This window comes from Pantherophis guttatus, chromosome 7 (genome assembly GCF_059756535.1).
Source record: "Pantherophis guttatus breed Tessera chromosome 7, ASM5975653v1, whole genome shotgun sequence".
In the NCBI taxonomy this organism is placed as follows: domain Eukaryota; kingdom Metazoa; phylum Chordata; class Lepidosauria; order Squamata; family Colubridae; genus Pantherophis; species Pantherophis guttatus.
In genome coordinates this window covers 19,248,222-19,264,418 of record NC_142069.1, presented here as the reverse complement: position 1 = coordinate 19,264,418, position 16,197 = coordinate 19,248,222, and the positions used below count along the sequence as shown (strand labels likewise).

Below are 16,197 nucleotides of genomic sequence, written 5' to 3'. Positions count from 1 at the left end.
GCCCGGAGGGTGGCGTCCCTCTGGTTGAAATGTGCCCACCAGGCTTCAGAGCATTCCATCAGCCGAGGGCCCAGGGGAGGGGCGGGGGGGTGGCGGTTATTATTAACGAGGATCTGGATCCGAGGGAGACCACTGTGCCTCAGATAGCCGGATGTGAGTCCCTCCTTGTGAGGTGGGGCCGTGGGGTTCAGATGGGCTTGTTGCTTACGTACCTGGCTCCCTGCCGCGTGGCAACAGCCCTACCTGAGCTACTCGACGTGATAGCCACGGTGGCAGTAGATACACCCAGGCTTTTAGTCATGGGTGATTTCAACTTGCCATCCGTCGGTGAAACGTCTGAGGTGGCTCGGGAGTTCATGGCTTCCATGACGGCCATGGACCTGACCCAGTTAGTTCACGGCCCTACTCACAGGGGAGGTCACACTCTGGATTTGATTTTTGTCTCTGGCCAGTGGTTGAGTGGTCTTGTTATAGGGGATATAGACATGGAACCCTTGTCATGGACTGACCACTCACTCCTTCGCCTAGATCTTCGAACCGCGACCCCTCGCCGCAGGGAGGCGGACCCAACTAGATGGATCCGCCCCAGGCGCCTGATGGATCCTGATAGGTTCCAGACGGAGCTTGGGCCATTTCCTGAGGATCTAGCACATGACTCGGCCGAGGACCTGGTAGCCGCCTGGGATCGGGCGGCTGGTGGGGCCTTGGACCGAGTTGTGCCTTTGCGGCCTCTGACCCGATGCCGATCCCGGGCGGCTCCTTGGTTTACTGAGGAGCTGAGGGAAATGAAGCGCCGGAAAAGACGCCTGGAGAGCGGTTGGAGGGCCAGTCTCGCTGAATCTGATCGAACACTGGTAAGGTCGCATATTAAGACCTACCTAGTGGCGATAAAGACGGCAAAGTCTAACTACTTTTCCGCCTCTATTGCGTCATCAGGGAATCGTCCGGCCGCCCTGTTTAGGGTGACCCGCGCCCTGCTCCACCTGGGAGTGCGGGAGGATCCCTTAGAAGGCAGGGCGGAGGATTTCGGACAATACCTGTATGACAAAATCGCTCAGATCCGGGGGGATTTGGACTCTGACTGGGTAGATCAGGGCAGGGTGACGAGGAACAGTCTTGAGAATGTTATCTGGGAGGAGTTTGATGCTGTGACTCCCGATGATGTGGACAGGATTTTGGGGAGACTTAGTGCGGCCACATGTTTACTGGACCCGTGTCCCTCCTGGTTGGTACTGGCTTCCCGGGAGGTTACACGAGGCTGGCTCCAGGGCGTCATTAATGCTTCGTTGAGTGAGGGTCACTTCCCCGCTGCCCTGAAAGAGGCGGTGGTGAGGCCTCTCCTCAAGAAGCCGTCCCTGGACCCAGCAATATTGGCTAACTATCGTCCTGTCTCCAACCTTCGCTTCATTGCGAAGGTTGTTGAGAGTGTGGTCGCGCAACAGTTTCCACAATTCCTGGAGGAAACATCCTATCTAGATCCATTCCAGTCGGGTTTCAGGTCTGGGTACAGCACGGAAACGGCATTGGTCGCGTTGGCGGATGATCTCTGGAGGGCTCGGGACAGGGGTTATTCCTCTGTTCTGGTCCTATTAGATCTCTCAGCGGCTTTTGATACCATCGACCATGGTATCATGCTGCACCGGCTGGAAGAGTTGGGGGTGGGAGGCACCGTGTTGCGGTGGTTCTCCTCCTTTCTCTCCGACCGGTCACAGTTTGTGTTGGCAGGGGGGCAGAGGTCGACCTCGAGGCCTCTCATTTGTGGAGTGCCGCAGGGATCGGTCCTCTCGCCCCTTCTGTTCAACATTTATGTGAAGCCGCTGGGCGAGATCATCCGTGGCTTTGGGGTGAGATACCACCAGTACGCTGATGACACCCAGCTGTACATTTCCACCCCAGGCCACCCCAACGATGCCCTTGAAGTGATGTCCCAGTGCCTGGAGGCTGTGCGGATCTGGATGGGGAGGAACAGGCTCAGGCTCAACCCTTCCAAGACTGAGTGGCTGTGGCTCCCGGCATCCCGATATAGTCAGTTGACTCCATCACTGACTATTGGGGGCGAGTCTTTGGCCCCCACTGAAAGGGCTCGCAATCTGGGAGTCCTCCTGGATAGGCAGCTGTCTTTGGAGGAACATCTGACGGCTGTTACCAGGGGGACCTTTTATCAGGTTCGCCTGATTCGCCAGTTGCGGCCCTTTCTTGATCGGGATTCCTTGTGCACAGTCACTCACGCCCTCGTCACCTCTCGCCTTGACTACTGCAACGCTCTCTACATGGGGCTCCCCTTGAAGAGCACCCGGAGGCTCCAGCTGGTCCAGAATGCAGCAGCGCGGGTAGTGATGGGAGCAACATGGCGCTCCCATGTAACACCGCTCCTGCGCGAGCTGCACTGGCTCCCGGTGGTCTTCCGGGTGCGCTTCAAGGTGTTGGTTATCACCTTTAAAGCGCTCCATGGCATAGGGCCTAGCTATCTCCGAGACCGCCTGCTGCTACCGACGACCTCCCATCGACCCGTGCGCTCCCACAGAGAGGGCCTCCTCAGGGTGCCATCAGCCAAACAATGTAGGCTGGTGGCCCCCAGGGGGAGGGCCTTCTCTGTGGGGGCTCCCACCCTCTGGAATCAGTTGCCCCCGGAGATAAGAAGAATCCAGGACCTCAATGCCTTCCGTCGTTCCCTGAAAACCCATCTTTTTCAACAAGCCGGGTTGGCCTAAGAAGAAATTTTTAAAATTTTAAAATTTTTAAATTCTTTTAATTAGTCTGTGATTCTTAACTTTCGGGCCAAAATTTATATATATTTTTAAATGTTTTAATATTTGTATCCTATGTTTTTTATCTTGGCTGTACACCGCCCTGAGTCCTCAGGGAGAAGGGCGGTATATAAATTGGAAATTAAATTAAAAATTAAAATTAAACTAGAGAGGCTTTAAAAACCAACGCAAAATGTAACAGGTACAGCTTGATCTCAGCCAAGGATTTTGTGAAACTCTATCATATGCAGCAATTATTCTAAATGGGGGTTAAAAGCATTTATGCAGACAAGACAATTCCCCAAATCCCAGTTGTTATTAAAGGACATTTTAGTAAAAACCCAACTGTCTGCAGATGTTATTGCCCACCAGTTATCTCTTTTCAAGTAATAAACTCAACAAACAAACAATATTTTTTCAGGGCCTCTAATACATTTACTATGGACATGCATTTATACAAACTTTTCCTCCAGCAGTCAAATTAGCAGCAATCAATTAAATATGTTTTGTAAAGATGGCAAAAACATGTTATCTTTCTTTCATCATTTAAACCTTTCAATTTCAGTACACTTTTCATGGTATTTTTCATCAAGAGAAATATATGTGAAAAGTGCAGATACTAGTCATGCAAATAATGTAACTTCTTGATATTTTTTCTTTCCATAATAAGAACAGGTCCAATATATTCCACTTCCCCTGTTGCCCAATTAAAATCATTTTCCCGGAAGGGAAAATTACACTTTCTTAATCTCCTGATTAAGCATGGGGCATTGGGGCATCATTTGATTAAGCCAAAGGATGATTCTTCAAGAGGACAAACTCCTGCTTTTACAGTAAATAAATGTTCCTAGAGCTTTAGAAAGTACTAATCAAAATTAGTCTCCTTATTCTTCCAAAAATTATTTGTTCAGCTGTACGTAAAAGGGCCAAAGCCCATAATCCTACCTTCAACAAGGTTGGCGATACTTCCAACCCCCTATCTGCATGAACTGAAGGTAGAGATATACACATACAGGTCCTTCTTTGTATGGGAAAGTGTCCCCAGATGCTGGAGCTCTGAATATAATACAATATAATACTAATATACCCTAACTTGCTGTCGGATATAGTGAAAGTTGTCAATAAAGTGCTTTGAACATACTAAAGCAGGAGTTTCCAAACTATTTCAGGCTGTAGAACGTGTTAAAAAAATTCATTCCCAAAATCCTAATCAAGAGACAAAATCTAGTGATAGAAAATTGGCTGCAAATGAATCTTCTCAGCTGCACAGAACCACCATTAATTTTTCACAGAACCGCCATGTTCCATAGAACAGGGGTCTCCAACCTTGGCAACTTTAAGACTTGTGGACTTCAACTCCCAAAATTCCTCAGCCAGTTTTGCTGAGTTGAAATCCACAAGTCTTAAAGTTGGAGGTTAAGGTTAGAGGTTAAGGTTAGAGATTAAGGTTGGAGTCCCCTGCCATAGAACACCATTTGAGAACCCTTAATCTAAAATACTATTAAAATACTAAGCCCAATTTTGATTCCCCCAATATTCCATGTCCAAAAAGAAATTTTAGAACATCCATATACAATATAAATATATTCCATTAGATCTTTCTCCCCCCCCCCACACACACACATATAGACTCCCTTAGACATAAAATTACTGAATTCCTGTTGCAATTTGCTACTGTACTTTAACATCAGAATACATAAAGGGAGAAAAATGATCAAACAACCCTAAGGCACAGGAGAAATTTAAGTTCTGTTTCTTTTCTGTGGCTGACTGCATGACAAAGCCTCACAATCACCTATTGCCATATAAATATCCATTAATCTCACAGAGGGCAGGTCTTACCGTTTTCATCTCCAGCAGTTTTCCGACTTTCTTCTGACGTGACATGTACCAGCTGCAGGATGAGGGGTCTTCGAGTAACAATCCCAGTGCCTCTTGGGAGCAGATCTCTCCCCACTAGGCTTTCTAGTACAGAACTTTTGCCACTGCTCTGAAAATGAGAAGAGAGGACTTAAATACTGATGCCACCATTCCAATGACTTTGAACAGAGTTTCTTGCCTCTCAAGCAATCATCAAAATAAACTCCCAGTGAGGTGGATTTGTCCTGGGAAATCCAGATTCAAAGGGGGAGAGGTGACGTGAAGTGGACAGGATCCTCATGTTGAATCCTGCTGACACACACTTACCTACCTTTCAGTACAAAGTATGAATATATCAGATCAGAATCTATTGCTAACTAATGGTTGCAGAACATTCCTGGTGATGTATGGTTAATATTATGTTGCTGAGTTTCAGAGGAGAACGAAAACTTTATCTGTACTTGGAAAAGAATCTTGGGTGCCTTTCATTTTTATTTATTCAATTTCAATTTCTATACCGCCCTTCTCCCGAAGGACTCAGGGCGGTGAACAGTTAAAATAACATACATATAAAATGTGAATATAAGATGATTAAGCCAATTTGGTTCTTCGGTTAAGAATTTGCAGCATAAAGATTTAGAACAATTAGAAGAGATTTATGCCAGCCCGGCTTGGTGAAATAGAAAGGTCTTAAGTGCATGACGGAAAGTACGAAGATCTGGGACCATTCGTATCCCTGGGGGTAAACAGGTTACCAAAGGGTAGGTGCCCCCACAGAAAAGGCTCTTTCCCTGGGAACCACCAGTCGACATTGATGGGAAGGCAAGGTATAAATCAAAATGAATAAATATTTTGGGACTTTGAGATTGTGTATTTGTTGATTTTCATAATGATATGAACCAGGGTGGATAAAAACCAATGATTTTTTTTTAAAAATCAAAAAAATCAGATTTTTTTTATTTAAATTGGATTTTTTTTATTTTTATTGAATTTATTTTAATAAAAAACTTTTGGGGTAAAAATCTATTGTAAGATACTTTTCTATTTAAGATATATAAATAATTTAGTTTATTCAGCATGAAATGGAGCTTAGTTATGTAGCATGAGGCTGTATATTCTGCAACACTGGGACTATCGGTGAGTCAACAGTGGGTCAAAGGAGTAGCAGAGATGACAGTTGCTCTTTAAAAATTATGATTTAAATTGAGTTGATTTAAATCAAGCCTTTTTACTAGTGATTTAAATCATGATTTAAACTGTGATTTAAATCAACTCAATTTAAATCAAATCCACCCTGATATGAACCATTTTAATATGCCTTGTACCAAGTTCCTTTGACTGCTTTTAAGTGTATCTTGTCTATTTAAATCTGCCTGGCATATAAGAACACAAAAACACACACACAACTTCCCTACTGCTATCACTGATACCTAAATATCACTCTTACCTGGACCTTCAATGAGAAGGTGACTTGCAAAGTTTGAGCCATGTGTACCAGTGGTGGGTTCCTCCCGGTTCGGTCCGGTTCGGCCGAGCTGGTAGCGGTGACGATATGACGTCACCGAACCGGTTTTCCCCCCGCCTTCCCACCCCCCCACCCACGTTATTCTTACCTTTTATTTGGTCCCACCCCCGATCTATTGCTGCCTCCTGAGTCCCAGCTGATGACTAGAGGGAAAAACACTGTTTAAACTCTTGCTGCGGGGCTTCAAAGGGCCGTCCTACAGCTGATCAGTGTTAAAAGCAAACAAATGAGTCGGGTCGTAAGTGCGAAGACTGGTCATAAGTGTGAGGACTGGTCGTAAGTGCGAGGACCTTCCAGAAATGACTCTGACCAGCTAGCCATGCCCACCTAGTCACATGAGCTCCAAGCCACACCCACAAAATAAGCCACGCCCACAGAACAGGTAGTAAATTTAGAACCCACCCCTGATGTGGGCATTCTAGTTACAGAAAAGTAACACATTAAAAATATAATTCCTTGAAGTAAACTCCCCTTCCTTTAAATATTCTTTTTAAAATTTTGAATTTTTACTTACTCGCAACTATGTAAAAAAGAACATTTGGAACTAAAGTCACTACTCCACCATATAAGACTCTTTTAAGTAGATCATCTTAAGCAGCATGAATGGATAAACCATTGTTTTATCAACGCCAAATAGTTATCAACAAAACCAGTTTCAGAAAGCAGATTTCACTATTAGTAAGGAAACCATACCAGGAGGAAAGAGAAAGCAGAAGTCACATTCTTGGAGTATAGCCACAATGAGTCGCTTGACAGTGAGATGGGAAGAATATTAATTTAATAAGTAATGAACTAAATAAATATTTGTGTTTAATATTTATGCTTAACAAGGCAACGCTTATGCAGCCCTGCAGTATAATATTAAACACAATTTAACTGCATCCATTACAAATTTCTTCATTCAGTATTCTCTGGGATGTAAAGAATCAACAACTAATTAGTGTCCGTTTCATTTATCTGTTCTTTCTCAATACATAGACCAGAGCAGGAACAAAGCTATCTCGCAGAGACCAGATATAGACAGAAATAAGAAATTTCTTCTGCCTAAGAAATAAGAGTAGCCATGTTGATCTGTTGCAGGAAAAAAATAATCCACCATCCGCCTGTATTGGGACACAGGATTTATGGACTGCAAGCAAGTTGGATTAGATAAACGATATCTAATCCTGAGACAAAAATATAGGAGTATCAGAGACTAGGGGGGTTATGTGGTCTCAAAAAGCAAAGGCACTTATTTAATAGTGATTATTCATTAAAATTGCTAAGTGGTAAACCAGATATTCTTGTGGTTTGCTGGTTAATCTAAATCAAGGGTGTTAAACTCACGGCCCATGGGCTGAATGCCATGGCCATGCCCGGTTTAGCGAAGAGGGAGAAAAGTTGTGATATGTTATATGATGATGCAGGTTTGACACCCCTGATCTACTGTATTTTTCGGAGTATAAGACGCATCTTTCCCCCCCCCCAAAAGAGGGTGGAAATATTGGTACGCCTTATACACTGAATACAGCCATTTTTGGCCTCCCGAAGCCCCGTCTCGCTTGTTCCATTTTTGCGAAAAACAGGGCCGTTTTTCGCCCAAATTTCACAAAAGCAGGGGCGTTTTTGCCCTCCCCCAGCCCACAGGAGCACTCTGCAAGTCTCCCAAACCCTCTGCACACCCAGTTTTTCACAAAAATGGCCCGTTTTTCACCCATTTTTGCAAAAAACGGGGCACGCAGAAGGTTTGGGAGGCTTTTTCTTACTTACCTCTCAAAATCTTGGTGTGTTTTATACACCGGTGCATCTTATAGTCCGAAAAATATGGTAAGTACATCACAAAGAAAATTTAAATCCAGATTCAAGGTACAAGAGTGCTATCATTTCAGATCCAATTCCCACTTTACATTTTTTGTTAATGAATTACCACCTTTATGTCATAGAACGATAAACAGGTCACAGAACAAAGTTGGAGGAAGCATTTACGCCATCAGATTCAAACAGCAGCGGGACTCATATTAAAGCATCCCTGACAGATGGCTGTGTCACCTCACCTGAACACCTGTATGTACTGAATAGAAGACTATGACCTCTCTGGGTAATTTGTTTTATTGTCAAATCAACACTTATCTTTAACCTTCAATAAGGCATTATCTTAAATCCATTATTGGTATTCTTTACTCAACTACCTAAATTAGGACTGGAATTTTGTCACTAAGTGAAACAGTCATTAAGCAAAACATCATGTAACCATACTACTCAGCAATGGCAGTTTCAATAGTCCAGTAGTCCCGGTTGCAGTCATTAAGCAAAGACTATGCTGTTGTTGGACAAGGATCTCATGTTTCTCTGCGTGAATTGCTGGCAATTGTATTCTATTCTATACTATGAAGCGGTATATAAGTCTAAGTGCTATTGTTATTACAATACCATGTTTCCCCGAAAATAAGACCCTGTTTTATATTTTTTTGAACCCTGAAATAAGCGCTTGACTGTATTGCCATGTGCTCAAAAGCCCAATTGGGCTTATTATCAGGGGATGTCTTATTTTGGGGAAAACAGGCTAGAAAGTGCCTTATAAAAGATAAATGCACCAAATCTGGCTAGCCAAGAAAAGCAGTTTAGTAAAAAGATACTGTAACCTTCTGTACAAAGAATTTTCCTTCATAGAATGATACTGGCCTGAGAGAACATTGTGAAAGTACCCTACTTGCTTACTAGCCTTTCATGCTTTTTGGATAATTATTATGGGTAATTTCCAGTTAAGTACATTCCCAGGAAACCCCCAGCTCAGAGCAACCGCACACATCCTTCATTTCAATTAGCAAAACTATCATCCAATATTTATTTACTAAACATCAATGAACATTTAAAAAGTTAACTGGCACGCCTGAAGTAAAAAGCAGGCCAGAGCAGAGAAAGATACTAATAGCAGGCAACACTTTACATTAAGTACAGTATACCATAGTAGAATACGGGTGTCAAACTCACAGCATCATGTTGCCATCACATGACGTTTCCCATTTTCCCCCTTCGCAGAGCTGGAGTGGGTGTGGCCTGCACATGACACATCCGGCCCGCAGGCCGCCAGTTTGACACCCCTGCGTAGAACAAGTATAGAACTTTCCAGAGTCACTGGAAACAGTGCTATTGGTAATTAGCACATATAATCCAAAGACTTGGGTTATTCTAACCTTAACCCTTTTAGGAGAATACCAGGTGAACCCTCTCCTTCTCTGCACATTAAAGAAATAATCTGCTGGATGGAAATGATGTAACCAGCAATGACACAGGCCCATTTCTATGAGGGTGAGAGACTCTGGGTAACAAACAAAGTGGAATATCCCCCAGTCCTTCCCTGTCCTGTATAAATGAGGTTAGATTTCTATACAATTTTCTTGTAATATGCAGTATTAATTTAAAACTTATTTAATATCTTCTCAGACATCCTAACAAACAAAACTCTATTTGTAAAAAAAGAAAAAGAAAAAGATGCTACCTGGAACATTGTATTTTCTTTCTTTTTTAAAATAATTAAGTTTAATGTTGTTTTTCTTATGTGAGATTGGTCTATCTCCGATAAAGGGAAGGAAAAGCAGGAACCTTTGGACATTATGCCTATACTTCACAAGACCAGGAAACCACTTTAAGAAAAATATTTCAACTATTGTATTGTTTCCTTGATCTAGAAAGCACAAGATATGAGAACTTACGTAATGTACTAGATTTAGGGTGTGATCAGAAGGTGTGGTGTGATCCTCTGTCTGATTAATTTTGTCAATCAAAATGTAGCCTTTTTCAACTGTGACTTTCACATGCTTTGGGTTACAACTTCACATGTGTTGGAGGATTACAACTTCCATCATCCTAACTAGCATGCTTGAACTAATATAAACAAAGGCTGGAGTCAGAAAATTGTAATGATAACCTTCAGGATGGATGAATAGGAAGAGAAAGGAATATTAGATATGTTAGCCACCTTGAGTTATTTATCAAAATAATAAAGGCCGGAAATAAATATAATAACACCGTTCCCATTTGATTACAATACATCATCGATTTAAACTATTTTTCATTCTGTAATACACTACACAAATTTTCTGAATAAACACATATCCTAATTAACTCAAATAACTGACATACATTGCTTTGCATTTCAGTTTTTAAAAGTTAATTGATGTAACATTTAAAGATTTCAATGGATTTGGTTTTCTCCATACATACATAAGGAGCCTAAAAAAGATCCCTTCATTAAAACTATGAGCTACAGAGAGTTTGATAGTTGAATTAAGTTGCTGGCATTTTTCTGTTAGTAATTGGTTCTTCAATTATACTTAAGACTCAGTGGTGAAATGCACATTTTTTTACTACCAGTTCTATGGGCGTGGCTTGGTGGGCATGGTGTGGCTTGGTGGGCGTGGCAAGGGAAGGATACTGCAAAATCTCCATTCCCTTCCCACTCCTGGGAGGATATTGCAAAATCTCCATTCCCACCCCATTGATCCGCGCATGTGTGCATGCATACATGCATGTTCGCACATGCGCACGTTTGCACATACTTTTAGTTTGGGCATGCACATGCATGCACAGTTTGGGCACTCGGTGTCTAAAAGGTTCGCCATCACTGGTATGGAGAAAGAAATAGGAAAAAGAACTAAAATACATAAAGGAAACCCTCAGAACCTGTGGCTATCCCAAGTGGGCCTTCATCAAATCTCAAAAAAGACCCTACAGGAGCTTCTCCATAACAGACAACAATAAACAAAGCAATGTTGTCACTCCATACATTGCAGGAATATTGGAAAAGCTCAGGAGGATCTTCAGCCAACACAATGCACATTTCAAATCCAAGAATACACTAAGGCAGAAGCTTGTCCACCCCAAGGATAAAACACCCAGACACAAACTGAGCAACATGGTATATGCAGCACAATGCAGTGAGCCATGTGCAGATCTGTACATTGGGGAAACAAAACAACCACTTCATAAACACATGGCACAACACAGGAGAAAAAATGCATCAGGACTAGATTCAGCAGTCCATCTGCATTTAAAAGTCAAAGGCCACTCTTTTGAAGACAGTAAAGTCCACATTTTGGACAGAGAGGACCGCTAGTTTGAAAGAGGGGTCAAAGAGATCATCTATGTCAAAATTGAACAGCCCTCTCTCAACAGAGGAGGAGATATATGACATCATCTATCTCGGGTATACAACACAGTCCTTTCAATGGTTCCAAGAAGGCTCCACACCCAATTGCACCACTTAGCTGACCTTGATGATACAGATAAACCTCCAGGTGGCCTTAACTCGTTAAAAGAATGCAAATGACCAGCTGTCTGCAAGGAGTATAAATCCTTCTATTTCCCACCATCTAGTCAGAGCTGAAGAAGCTTCTTGGATGAGAAGTGAAATGTCTTTGAAGAAAAACCAGAAAGTTCAGTTGCCTCTTGAAAAAGCACCTTTGGGATATTTGGCAAAGGATTAAAAGTGCCTCACCCAACTAAAATTATATCTCAGAGGCCTACAAATCCTATTTCTAATTTTACTTTATAAGATTAGACGATAAGTCAGGCTTTCCTATTTACATAAGCACAAATAGTGCCATGCTTTTCTAATGGTGGTAGAAATTTCTCAATAAAGACCAATTTTATCTTGCTTGAAATTATTTATTGAATAAACTATCTGTCTCCAATCTGGTTATATCTAAATGTATTCAACTTCAATCTCCGAAATTTCTAGGCTGCTCAGCCGGGGACACTTCTGATTACTTTTTGGTATATTTGGGGAAATCAACTTTTGGAACCAGGTTACTACTATGCTTGCAACACATTTGATGAACAGCCTTTATAACAAGATCATAGAATTGATGGAACCTAGCCAACCTTCAGTTATCTAGAAAAAGCTTGGCAGAATTGGACTTGGTAAGATCTAGGATGGGAAATAACCAAGATTACCCAGGCTCCAGAACGGACTAAAAAACAGGGGGGAAAGACGCAGAAGATGGCAATGGCAAAATATTTAGAAGCTCTTATCCCCCAAATTATATCAATCTGTAGGAAATAATTACAGGTTTTTTGTTTTTTTGATAATACAGTAAGACTGTAAGGAAGAAAGCAAGCAACCAACTACCAACACCAATATATGGCGGCAGCAAAGGATGGCAAGACAAACCAAAGATAAGAGGAATCAAAGTTAAGGGTTCATCTAACTGATTCTGATTGGGTGGTCAGGATGCAGGCCTTATTAGACAAGAGAGAAAACAAGGGAATTGAAGATCTGTATTTTATGGTATGCTTTAGATACATTTATTTATTCATTAAATTTATATCCTACAGTTAAAATATGTTTCCATTGAATTAAATCCCACATATCCCAATTATATCCATGGTGGAACTTACATTCAGACCTACAACTCCAATAGTGCTCATTATTCACCACTGATGATAGGGCTTCTGGGAAATGTGACTTAGCAGAACTACCATGGCATGGAATTATCATTAATAACTTCTTTAAAAAGATATATTTATCAAATATATTTATATGCATATTTATATGCACATAAACTTGTTTCCCACTTAGAATGCATAACAGAACCCAAAATCTTTGCTATATGGAGTGTACAATATAATGCATTGTTACGTTATTTATTTTATTTCATTTGGAAATATTTTATTTATATTGCTGCCTGCTCACTCACGCAGACTCAAGGCGGCTTACAGGAAATAAAAACACAATATAAAAGATATTAAAATAATAAAAAATTAAAATAATAAAATAACCCTCCCACCCTGGCGACAATACACATTTGTAACAGCCATTTAATGGGCTCCATCCCGCTCTGGGTTCCCCAAACCCAGAATGTCTTCAGGACCTTCTGGAAGAGTGTCAGAGTGGGGGCCAATCTAATTTCCAGAGGGATGATGTTCCAGAGGGAGGGAGCCACCACAGAGAAGGCCCTTCTTCTGGGTCATGCCAGACGTATTTCCTTAGGGGACAGGACCCGCAACATTCCTTGCCTCCCCGCTCTAGTGGGTTAGGTGGATGTGAGCGGCAAGAGATGGTCCATCAGATAACCTGTTCCCAAGTCTGATATTCCAATTATCATAGTTCTACAACTTGAGACAATGGAATGATCAAGATGCCTGGCTTATGCATTTTAGGAAATAAGTAGAAATTGCCTAATGGGAGATCCTAGGTCCTAGGATATCTTCATGTAGATACAGTCTTGTATGTTTCATCACATTGCCTAATTTTCTTTGGTATGAAGGTGTGGAATATGATGAAGGTGTTAGTTGATAGACTGCTGTATTAGAAAGTTGTCTTCCTTTACATAATCCACCACAGTCATAAGGACAACAACCCCATCTTTGTTAGCTTCTCTGAGAGTGATGTAATTGATATACTTGAAACCTTAAATGGCATCTTTTCCTACTCTGCTAAGAATGTTGCATAAGGTGAATTCTTCATTGGTGATTGATGAAAGCATTCAATGTAGAAGTGCAGAAAGTTGGAGAAAGGGTGCCAGGTAAAGGAAGATAGGTGGCAGCAATAACTGCTCTGTATATTTATTCTGGATGTTTTCATTGGTTTTTGTTGTTCAAAAATATTTTTAATGTTTTAACTGTAATATATTTTTGAACAGTAAGCCACCCAGAATCATTGATTGAGATGGACAACTATAGAAATTGACTGATTGATCGACCAATTGATATGAATGAATGAATGAATGAATGAATGAATGAATGAATGAATGAATGAGCAAGAAAACTACTAAAGGGCTATACCAAGGCAAGTCAAGGTAGGTATGAATCTAGAAAGTTTCTGGGAGAGAAAGACTGAGATCTCCAATCTTTCTCTGTACAAGTTTAGCTGTGACAGAGCAAGATCTCAGTAAATTTAGTCCTGAATTTATTATAGAAAAATGTATAAATCTCTTACATTGAAATGTTCTAAACTGTTTTCCCCCCCCCTGGAAAAAATGACACATTACAATATACTTCTAATAAAGCCTGTATACATGCAATGAAAAAACTCAAGATTGTTATTATGTACATAGATCTTTTTTCTGTGAGATTCCAACTTTTTTTTTTAAATCAAGTTTCTTGTCTTTATAGGTACAAAGTTATGCTTGAAGGAATTTAAGTGATACCAATTGGAAGTTAACAGACAAGGCCAAATGAAAATGGCAGTCACTAAAATATATTATTCTTCTCCTCCAGAACCAGCACACGTAACAAACAAGTGAAATAGTTTATAAAAAATTATGGAAATATTCAATTTATACAGAACTCATTTCTTTTGAGAAGTGCCTACAGACAGAGCCATTAGCCTATAAATGAGAAACATTTTCTCTACTTCCTTTGCATTATGACTTTTAATAATTTGAAGCCTTCAAAGAACTCTGAAGTTGCTTCTTGGATGAGAAACAAAACAAAATCAGGATTTGATTTTTTTCAAGGGGAAAAAATCAAATCCTGCCATCTTTTGGAAAAGCACCTATGGGGCAACCATGACCTGGATGACTGACTATCTCCATAGAGTTTCTACTAATTCTACCCTGCTCTGTTCCCTCAGTTTATGTGAGAGGAAGATTGAGATCTTCAACCTTTCACTGTACAAGTTTAGCAGCACCAGAGCAAGATTTCAGTAAATTTAGGTCTGAATGTATTATAGAAAAATAATACAAATCTGTTAACTGAAATGCTCTTATTTTTTCCCCCTGGAAAATGCAATCCATGTATTTGATCCTTTGTCAATTTGTTTTTATATTTATAAATTTTATATTTCTGTATATATTAAAATGTAGAGGACAGGAAGGGCTGGAGGAAAGTTGTCCATGGGGTCGCGATGGGTCAGACATGACTTTGTAGCTAACAAGAACAACATATATTAAAATTTAAACTGTCACTTTAGAGAAGGTTGAGTGACAACTAAATTTAACAAAGAAATATATTAACTTAACCTTCTGATTTTCATATTCTCTAATTTTCATAATATTATATCCCTGAATTCTTACCACTGAGATCTGATCTCTTGTGGTTTCTACAGTTTTAACCCTTATTTATCAATCATAATTTATACATATATTGTCCTCTGAAGAACAGGGTGTGGCATTCATATTTTCCCTAGCTACTCACCTCTGCAACTGACAGAATAATTGCTGTTTACAGCATCACCTCCAAATTGTTCTCTGAATAAAATATTTCTCATTATCACTTCGAAATCCCTCCATAGGACCTTATACTGTCTATATAAGAATGCATGTGTTTACAATGTGCATTTCCTTGTTTATAAAGTGACAGGATACAAACCTATTTAACACAGTTGTTGCAAGGATAAATCTTTGTGCATAGTAGTTCCAGACAGCATATAGTATGCCAGACACAAAAGACCTACAAATTTCTCTTACCTTAGTATAGAGGGAGAGTGTGTTCCCATTTTTCTTTTTAGCTTTAACAAGCTCAGGACTCCCCCCCCTCAACATTTAAATACATTAACTTTTAGCACCATTGCAGAATATCCAAGCATCTTCTCCCATTCAGTTTAAATGTTAGTTACCGTAAACGGTTTAACAAACTTGACTAATCCCATCCTTAGGATTTAACAGCAACACAAACCACCAGAGGCCTTCTGATAACCTTAAAATATAGCCTTAATACAGCTTTCCCTAAAGTGGTCAGTATCAACCGTCAAGGATGGCTGGCACTATCCAAGGGGTTACTGTTATTATTGTTGGTAGCGGTGCTATTCAAATAGAATTTATTTAATTTTTTTCATACAATTGTTTGGGAATTGATGAACAATCTGAAGGGTTCAATGAGCTGAAGAATTGGAGGATTTTAGGGTGCTATCCCAAAAATTTATATTGCCTACATGCAGCCTTCAGGATGTCAGGCCTGTTGCGTTCCCCTTAATTTGCTAGCAAAGGGGGAAATATTAATTATTAAGTCAGGCCTGGAAAGAGTCTCTCCGGCATGCTTCTCCTATTTGAGAGTGGCTTCTTTCATTCTGGGAAGGGAATAACAGGCGGTTCCAAAAAAAAGAAAAGAAAAGGTGTTTATGTCAATGCAGCTCTTAATACCACT

The 16,197-nt window shown here is 40.7% G+C and overlaps 1 protein-coding gene across 4 annotated transcripts in view; it reads right to left on the bottom strand.

Moving 5' to 3' along the window:
* Positions 1–16,197, bottom strand: part of DNM1L (dynamin 1L) — a 49,137-nt gene that overhangs the window by 32,062 nt on the left and 878 nt on the right. For all 4 annotated transcript variants that reach the window (XM_034403552.3, XM_034403554.3, XM_034403553.3 and 1 more), the window contains exon 2: positions 4,590–4,737. In XM_034403552.3, coding sequence (XP_034259443.2) covers positions 4,590–4,737 — 148 coding nt within the window. The remainder of the gene's footprint in view (positions 1–4,589; positions 4,738–16,197) is intronic.